The sequence below is a fragment of the Cololabis saira genome, chromosome 19, assembly GCF_033807715.1.
Source record: "Cololabis saira isolate AMF1-May2022 chromosome 19, fColSai1.1, whole genome shotgun sequence".
In the NCBI taxonomy this organism is placed as follows: domain Eukaryota; kingdom Metazoa; phylum Chordata; class Actinopteri; order Beloniformes; family Belonidae; genus Cololabis; species Cololabis saira.
In genome coordinates, this window is record NC_084605.1 from 2,664,001 (window position 1) to 2,674,000 (window position 10,000).

Below are 10,000 nucleotides of genomic sequence, written 5' to 3' on the forward strand. Positions count from 1 at the left end.
CCCTAACCTAACCCTAACCTAACCCTAACCCTAACTAACCCTAACCTAACCCTAACTAACCCTAACTAACCTAACCCTAACCTAAACCCTCTCACAGCTGCAGGGAGGAAGGACCTTCTGTAGCTCCTTCACCCTAACCCTAACCTAACCCTAACTAACCCTAACCTAACCCTAACTAACCCTAACCTAACCCTAACTAACCCTAACCCTAACTAACCCTAACCTAACCCTAACCCTCTCACAGCTGCAGGGAGGAAGGACCTTCTGTAGCTCCTTCACCCTAACCCTAACCCTAACCTAACCCTAACCCTAACCCTCTCACAGCTGCAGGAGGAAGGACCTTCATACATACATATGCATATTCATATACATATGAGATAAAGAAAGAAAACAGTAAATAAATAAGAAAAAGAAATAAATGTTGCTCAAGCTGGCCTATCTCGGCTCAACAGCATCAAGATGTTCATACATTCATCCACACGCACCAAACCCACTTATACCGTATTTTCTGGACTATAAGCTGCACCTGCATACAAGCCGCATCCGCTCTATTTAAAAACAAAGATATTTCAGTTATTAGATATTTATGTTATTAGATTAGATATTTACTACATGTACAGAAGGATTTTGAACTGTAAATGATGTACATGTTTGTACCTAAATAGATCTTTCCTAACAGTGTCTTTTAACACGGCAGCAACTTTGCTGATTAAAACGGGACAGAACCAAGAGAAAATAACCGCTATTTATTTATCTATTTATCTGTTTGAAATCTGCTTCTACTTCTATCTGCTAAAGAAGAAGTAGCGTATTCTTCTTTGCATTTATTTTGTCTTAGTTTTTATTCTAATTCCGGTTAGAGCGCCCCGAGCATTTATCGAAATGTCGAGAAAAAAAGTCGAAATTTCGTGAAAAAAGTCGAAATTTTGTGAAAAAAGTTGAAATGTCGAGAAAAAAGTCGAAATGTTGAGAAGAAAAGTCGAAATGTTGAGGAAAAAAAGTTGAAATGTCGAGAAAAAAGTCAAAATGTCGAGGAAAAAAAGTCGAAATGTCGAGAAAAAAGTCGAAATGTTGAGAAAAAAGTTGAAATGTCGAGAAAAAATTCCAAATGTCGAGAAAGTTATCTATTTATCTGTTTGAAATCTGCTTCTACCTACTTCTATCTGCTAAAGAAGAAGTAGCGTATTCTTCTTTGCATTTATTTTGTCTTAGTTTTGATTCTAATTCCGGTTAGAGCGCCCCGAGCGGTGGAAGAAAAATCCACAGAATATCCGCACCTTTGTATAAGCTGCACGGTTGAAAACCTATGAAAAAAGTAGCAGCTTATAGTCCAGAAAATACGGTATATACATTGCTGTGCATACATACTGTACATACATATGCACTTGTTTATACCTGTATACACATACATACATGTACACTCATCTACACATACATGCATACATCATAAGCATGCATCCTTCTATAGACATAATCATTTTGAAATAAATGTACATAATGTGGCTATGCCAATGATCTATAATTATTTATGATCTTATCTTTATACATTTCATTTCGGTATCAAGGTTATTCCACAGATTGGCTCCTTTTACCGAGATGCATCTCTGTTTCACGGTTGTTCTTGTCTTGTTTTTCATAAACATAAATATTCCTCTCAAGATTGCTTGTTGATGTTGAGTTGATGCTGATCCAGCCTCTCCACCATAACCCTTTTCCACCAAGCTGGTGCTAGTGCTGGTTCCAGGGCTGGTGCTAGAGCCGGTTCGCGGTTGGTTCTAAGTAAGAACCGTTTGCTTTTACACAGCTGGTGCTCGCCTGCAGCTGGCCAGAGAGACACGTCATCACGTTACTGTATACGTCACCACCACTCCCCCTCGTTTTCATCCCCACCCTGATCAGGAAGCTGAGAGCCAAAAGCTGTTTTAATTTCAGCTGTAGCGCTGTTAATATGGCACTTTATTAAGTTTTAATATTTTTTCAGGTAAAGTAACCTTTAAGATCCCCAACCTGGGCTCAGTGTATCCAAATAACACCTGTTAAGTAGGGGTGTGCAAACAAGGGTACCTCACGATTCGATTCGATTTCGATTATTGGAGCTTCGATTCTTCGATTCTTCGATTCTAACGATTGTTGATTCGATTCGATTATTGGTGCCACGATTCTTCGATTATTGTGATTTTTAATGCTTTTTTCCATACAAGATTGATTTTGTCTTCATCTGTGGCTACATTTGTAAATAAATAGCCAATCAATAACTCAGTTCCTCTAACAACACTCATTAAGTAAATAACAAGGTTTTTTGAACATTTGACATGTATTTTTCAAAGACACAGAATAATGTATTTTATGACTATGTAAGCATTTGCTCTTTGACTTCCTTAACTCTGACCAGGGAAAGCTGCACTTGCATGAGAGCGCCCTCTATTGGTGAAAACACTGAAAACGGTCAAGCCCTGGATTTAATGAGTTCATTAATTCAAGTAAACAAGATATGAACTTAGTGTAAACATATCTGCCATATTTACAGTGGACAATAAGAAATGTGCATTCTTGAAAATGAAATGATTCAGCAGCTTATTCAGTCTGGAATCTGGATAGGATACATTTTTTTTTTTTTTTTTTTAAATAACCGATTCCAAATCGTCACGTGATGCATCGCGATGCATCGACACATCGATGAATTGCACCCACCTCTACTGTTAAGAAATTTGCTCTGAAAATTTCAGAATTTCTGGCTGCCTGCCGGCTCTGGAGCTGATTTATGGTTCCGCGTTAAATCGACGCAGAGCCTACGGCGTAGGGTACGGCCTACGGCGCCCATCGCCGCGTAACCTACGCCGTAGGCTCTGCGTCGATCGTCACACCATATGAGGAAGCCGACAGTTAAAAGCTGTTTTAATTCCTGCTGTAGTGCTGTTAATATGCCACTTTATTAAGTTTTAATATTTTTTCAGGCGTAAAAGTAACCTTTAAGATCCCCAACCTGGGCTCAGTGTATCCAAATAACGCCTGTTAAGAAATTAACGGGGCACAGCAGCAGCTGTTACCATGGTAACAGCAGCTCCTTACGGCTCAACCTGCGCCGTCGTCCCGGGGGAGAAACCTGCAGCTCTGTTGAGAATTACGCTGGATGAAATAAATCATTTAGGAAGATAAATGTTGGTTTAATAGATGAAATCTATCAGTTGTAGCTACGCCTGTTAAGAAATTACGGCGTGCGTCGCCGCGTACATCGACGCAGAGCCTAGGGCGAGGGGAAGTATTGGGACGCCCCCCAAGTGTTGCTGCTGCTTCTCAAGCCTTTCTTGGAAAGCAAAAGTTTGCGATCCAGCAAGTTGACCATTGCTGCTTCTGCTTTACATCCATTTTTTTTTTATATCTTTTTATTTCACAATAATTTTCACAATTCACATTTTCACATGCATGATTTCTGTTATACCCACATTCCTACCCTCCCCATAATTACCCTAGGGAAAAAAAAAAACAAAAAAAAACATACATTAAGGGAGAACAAAATTAAATAAATATTTAAAAAAAATAAATAAATAAAAAAATATATAATGGCAGCAACAGCGATATCAAACTATATATATATATACCCATATATACATACAAACATACATGCATATAAGGCACAAGTTCGAAAATAAAGATACTCATTGGTCCCCTTTGGAAAAATTATCCAGTTTTTAAAATAATGGGAACCAAAATTCTTGAAAAATATGACCGCGGTTGTATTTTTCTAAAGTTAATTTTTCCAATGGTAAAAAAACTGAAATTTGATCCAAAAAAAACTTGAAAGTTGGAGGGGAATCATCTTTCCAAAGTAAAAGTATGCATTTCTTAGCGAAGTATGTGATCATGATTAATATCCTGCTTTTTTTCCGGTCTAACTGAAGATCCAGTGTGTCATTTCAAGGGCTGAGTATACTTCTGCTCACACACACGCAGAGCACACGGCGCACCCGTGGTGCCGTCACGAATCGTTCTGACTTCTCCGTCTCTCCGTTTGGTCGCGGTGCAGTACCCCCCGCGGCCACTAGTTAGCGATCTTTTTCTGAATGGTTTATCCGACTTTTTCCGGTCACAGTAAATCAAAGAAATAAGGACAACTATTGTGCAAAAAACAAAAACAAAAAAAATCACATATAAACGAAGAAAAAAGCCCTGGAAGTTCACTACTGATTCAAACCGGAAACCGGAAATGCTTCGCTTTCAAACGAACCAATCACAGCCCTCTCGGTCTGCGTGTGGACGGCGTCTCCTCGACGCGTAGTTACAATTTTCGGGAGGTGCACGTCACTGACGGCGCATGTGACGGCGTGTCCTCTGCGTGTCCAAAAACCACACGCCGTAGACACGGCGTCGTTTTGACGCAGAAGTATAATTCAGCCTTAATGAATACAAATTGGAGCTTAACTCAAAATTCATTCTTTACATCCATTTTAACGTTAGATTTGAACAGTCTGTTAAGTTAACGGCCGTCTTCAACGCTCCGTTGTTTAAAAACGGCGCTCTTCCGTGTTTACTCTGCTTTGGTTGTTCAGTAACACCGTCCCCAGCCCTTGACGTAAAGCGGTTCTTACCCTGGCCCAGCAAAGACCTGGTGCTACAGTAGCACCAGTTTTGAGAGCCAGGAGCCGGTGATTAGGCTGTTTAAAACCAAAGAACTGGTGCTAAGTCTGGCTCTAGCCCAGAACCAGCCCTGGAACCAGAACCAGCCCTGGAACCAGAACCAGCCCTGGAACCAGCTTGGTGGAAAAGGGGTATCAGATGCATCATGGGAGTTTGGCCAGGACCAGGTCCAGGACCAGGACCAGGACCAGGACCAGGTCCAGGTCCAGGTCCTGGTCCTGGTCCTGGATCAGAATCAGCTGAATGTTTACCAGTGGTGTAAAGTAACGAAGTACAAGTACTTCGTTATTGTACTTAAGTAAGATTTTTTTTGAGAATTTGTACTTTTATTGATACTTTCAATACAAACCCTAAAGGGGTCAGAATAATATCACCATTATTTAGAGTTGTAAGCAAATTCTTGGATTCTTCATTTCTTTGCAATCCTTTTGAAAATAATTTTGTACTTTGAATTTTGTACTTTGTAATTTGTACTTTTTACTTTTTACTTTTGTACTTAAGTACATTTTACACCATGTACTTTTGGTACTTTATTATATTTAATTTGAGGTACTTTTATACTTTTACTTAAGTAATGTTCTTAATGGGTACTTTTTACTTTTACTTAAGTAATTTTCAAGTAGAAAATGTGTACTTTTACTCAAGTACAATATTTTTGTACTTTTTCCACCTCTGATGTTTACCAGCTTCTTCTGGAGGGGGCGTGTCCTACATCAGGGGGCGTGTCCTACAGCAGGGGGCGTGTCCTACATCAGGGGGGCGTGTCCTACATCAGGGGGCGTGTCCTACATCAGGGGGCGTGTCCTACAGCAGGGGGCGTGTCCTACAGCAGGGGGCGTGTCCTACATCAGGGTCATCACTGACCTACAAACCGTCCTGGGGGGCCGTACATGTACGTTGTACGTTTGAGTCCCCAGGCGACATGAATGTAGGGCAGGGGAGGAGCCTGACCTCACACACACACACACACGCACACACACACACACACACACACACACACACACACACACACACACACACACACACACACACACACACACACACACACACACACACACACACACTCGCGGTGGGGGTTTGTGGGGACGTCCCTCGTCCTCCACCTCCTTCTTCTCAGGACAGTGAACTAGTGCAGGGACGACGACCTCGTCCTCAATAGTGAAACCGAAAATAATAATAAACACTTGGCCGAATACCGAATAACATACCGAACATGGTTCTTCGCAGTTTTTCATTTATTTTTTCAATTTTTAATTTTTTTTTTCAAAATCAAAAATCTCAATCCCTTTCCCACACAAGTAGTCTACCTAATTATATATATTATTGTATCATATCTCCATTTATCTTATGCACTTTTCAGTGCTTTTATTTGTTTTACTGCTTTTATGTAAAATACAGCTTATTATTATTATTATTATTATTATTATTATTATTATTACTATTTTTACCTGCGTGCCATCTGTGCCAAGTCAGGAAAGTGGCCTTGATTGGTCCTCCCATGTCCGTTTCTCTCCGTTTACAAGCAAACGTGAAGACGGAGTTTTTGCAAATCTCCACTTTGGCCGGCGTTTTCAGAAATTATGGTTTTTGGAGACTTTGAGCTTCGTTTTCGTGTAAACAAATGACCAAAACGCATGAAAACGCCACCGTTTTTGCTACGTGGAAACGGGGCCTGATATATAGAATAATAGAATAGAAGACTTTATTGATCTCCCGGACGAGAAATTCAGTCGTGCAGCAGCCAAATACACACACGCTCAACGATTTATACAAAAAAATGTAAATAGAAATAATCAATAAATAGAATAAAAATAAAAAAAGAGCAATATAAAATATAGAAAAAATGAGCAATGTACAAGAGAAAAAATAGTAAACACAAAAAAAACTGATAATATTTACATGTGCAAAGATACGTGAGGTATTTAGCGGGCAAAGGTTATTGCACTTTCAAAGAGACTTATTTAGTTATTGCACTTGGGTGGCTACAGTTGCTTATTATATATGTGCTGTTGTGGCCTTGTCCAGTTTTGTCTGCACTGTTATGTCTCTGTCCTTTTCCTCTGGAAAATGTTCTGTCTTTTGTACTGCTGTGGTGTTGCAGCTTCAAACCTGCACCGTGAAGCTAATTTGATTGTTTGATTGATTTGATTTTTATTCACACTCACACATGTGAATTGGTTTCCTGGAGAATCAAAAGTTTATGGAGCCAATGAACATAAATACAGTAGACAGGAATACATACATACACTTGCACTTAATACATACTAGGGATGGGCGGTTTGGACTAAAAAATGTATCACGATAATTTCTGGCATTTATCCTGATAACGATAAAAAAATACCAATTCAACTCCACCTTTGTAACTATAAATCTATCACCACATTCAGTCTTTGGAGCCAAATCACTGCTCTAAAAGATACTAAATACTAAACTACACCAATTAAACTGAATTAATAAAAACCAATTAAATTAGTTACACCTGTACTGTAAAACTGGAATGACTCAGATCCTCCATGTTTGTTACACAAACACGTATCTTCTTTCTTTCTTTCTTTCTTTCTTTCTTTCTTTCTTTCTTTCTTTCTTTCTTTCTTTCTTTCTTTCTTTCTTTCTTTCTTTCTTTCTTTCTTTCTTTCTTTCTTTCTTTCTTTCTTTCTTTCTTTCTTTCTTTCTTTCTTTCTTTCTTCCTTCCTTCCTTCCTTCCTTCCTCCCTCCCTCCCTTCCTCCCTTCCTTCCTTCCTTCCTACGTTGTGTGTCAATTTAACGCAGAACCATAAATCAGTTTTACACAAAAACATCATCACCGGGAATTTATCATTTTTACCGTGAGATACAAATTCTTACCACGCAGAATTTTTTTGACGGTTTATCGTGAATGGTAAAATATCGCCCATTCCTAATACATACTAAACAATACAACATGCTCTTTACACTATACTACCACTTACATACAACATATCACATTACAAACACTTAACATGAAACATTTTGTGATCCAGGAGTGTACATTTATATATATGAGCTTAACAATTGTTTCTTTAACTTCCATTTGAATATGGAGATGGACTGTGACGTTTTAAGGCTCATCATTCAACTCGTTCCAAATCTGTGTTTATGTTTTTTCCCTATAATAAGGTGTTTATGTCTAGTTTTGTGGGTGTGCAGGGGACCAACGGAGATTGGGATGAGTTGAGTTAATCTGGGATTCAAACCTGAGACCAACCTAATTCCACCGGCCGAGCCGTGTGGCAGTAAGAGGAACTTGACTTGACTCTTCTCCTCTTCCTCTTCCTCTTCTTCTCCTCTTCCTCCAGGGCGGTGGGGAAGACGTGTCTGCTGATCAGCTACACCACCAATGCCTTCCCCGGGGAGTACATCCCCACCGTGTGAGTACCGGGACCTGGACCGGGACCTGGACCGGGACCAGGTCTGGGGTGGGGGGCAGACTAGAGGGTTAAAGACGTGGGCGTGGCTGGGAGGCCCCAGGTCCCCAGGTGGACCAGAACCGGTGTTCGGCTAGCCCGTGTTGGGGGCGGGGCCTCCTGGACCCGGTGTTCTGTCCGTCCACGCTACCCGTCCAGAACTGCTACTTTGTGGTTCTGCGCAGTCGATTTTCAAAGTTTGATTGTCCAAAATTTTATGCATCCCTTCAGTCCACGCTGCTGTTAACGATGAGTAACGTCCTCAAAATCCCTAAGAACATATATATTTATATATATATATATACAAGCCAGCAGAGATAATTTTAGATATTTTGCGGCGCAGTAACAGGCTAGCAGAGATCATTTTAGATGTTTCCTGTGCCCTGAATGCATTAAGGGTGCTTTCACACCTGTGGCCCGTTTGTTTTGTTCCGATTCAGGGGCTAAATCGATACAGTTGTTTGGTTTTTCGTTTGTGGGGTTTGTCTTCACAAGGCAACCGTCTGTAGCGGTTCAAAGCTGTTAACAAATGCCATGAACCAACTGTTCTCTCATTCGTCAGAAATGAACGTGGAATGAGTTTCCTCTTCCGTACCCCAGGAAAAACAACAAGCTCCTTTCACAGAGTGGGCGCAAAGCACAGACCGCCGCCGGCTTTAGGCTGATTTATGGTTCCGCGTTATTAAAAAAATTTCAATTCGGGCAGGGTTTGCGCAGCGCAAACACTGCGGCAGGCACCCTCTCGTCCGTGGTTTAGGGAGTAAAACACGGTAAAGGAAGTGGTTTAGGGAGTAAAACACAGTAAAGGAAGTGGTTTAGGGAGTAAAACACAGTAAAGGAAGTGGTTTAGGGAGTAAAACACAGTAAAGGAAGTGGTTTAGGGAGTAAAACACAGTAAAGGAAGTGGTTTAGGGAGTAAAACGCAGTAAAGGAAGTGGTTTAGGGAGTAAAACACAGTAAAGGAAGTGGTTTAGGGAGTAAAACGCAGTAAAGGAAGTGGTTTAGGGAGTAAAACACAGTAAAGAAAGTGGTTTAGGGAGTAAAACACAGTAAAGGAAGTGGTTTAGGGAGTAAAACGCAGTAAAGGAAGTGGTTTAGGGAGTAAAACGCAGTAAAGGAAGTGGTTTAGGGAGTAAAACACAGTAAAGGAAGTGGTTTAGGGAGTAAAACGCTGTAAAGGAAGTGGTTTAGGGAGTAAAACGCAGTAAAGGAAGTGGTTTAGGGAGTAAAACGCAGTAAAGGAAGTGGTTTAGGGAGTAAAACACAGTAAAGGAAGTGGTTTAGGGAGTAAAACGCTGTAAAGGAAGTGGTTTAGGGAGTAAAACACAGTAAAGGAAGTGGTTTAGGGAGTAAAACGCAGTAAAGGAAGTGGTTTAGGGAGTAAAACACAGTAAAGGAAGTGGTTTAGGGAGTAAAACACAGTAAAGGAAGTGGTTTAGGGAGTAAAACACAGTAAAGGAAGTGGTTTAGGGAGTAAAACACAGTAAAACGCAGGAAAGGAAGTGGTTTAGGGAGTAAAACGCAGTAAAGGAAGTGGTTTAGGGAGTAAAACACAGTAAAGGAAGTGGTTTAGGGAGTAAAACTCAGTAAAGGAAGTGGTTTAGGGAGTAAAACTAAGTAAAGGAAGTGGTTTAGGGAGTAAAACACAGTAAGATTGTAGCTCTGCAAAGGTAGAAAACCATTAGGTAGCATTTTTCGACGAAGCAGCCGAAATTGACAACAGCGGCTCTGCTAATCTGTGTTCTGGGCGGGGCCTCCTCTGATTGGTTCTGCTCCTGCAGCTTCGACAACTACTCGGCCAACGTGATGGTGGACGGGAAGCCGGTGAACCTGGGACTCTGGGACACGGCGGGACAGGAGGATTACGACCGTCTGAGACCGCTGTCGTACCCGCAGACGGTACCGTAGCACCTACACCCCCTAACACACCCCCACCCAGGACC

The 10,000-nt window shown here is 40.9% G+C and overlaps 1 protein-coding gene across 1 annotated transcript in view; it reads left to right on the forward strand.

The window, feature by feature from the left end:
- The window catches only part of rac3b (Rac family small GTPase 3b), a 20,350-nt gene that overhangs the window by 1,802 nt on the left and 8,548 nt on the right, over positions 1-10,000 (forward strand). Inside the window, exons 2-3 of the mRNA XM_061709065.1 lie at positions 7,950-8,021; positions 9,839-9,956. Coding sequence (XP_061565049.1) covers positions 7,950-8,021; positions 9,839-9,956 — 190 coding nt within the window. The remainder of the gene's footprint in view (positions 1-7,949; positions 8,022-9,838; positions 9,957-10,000) is intronic.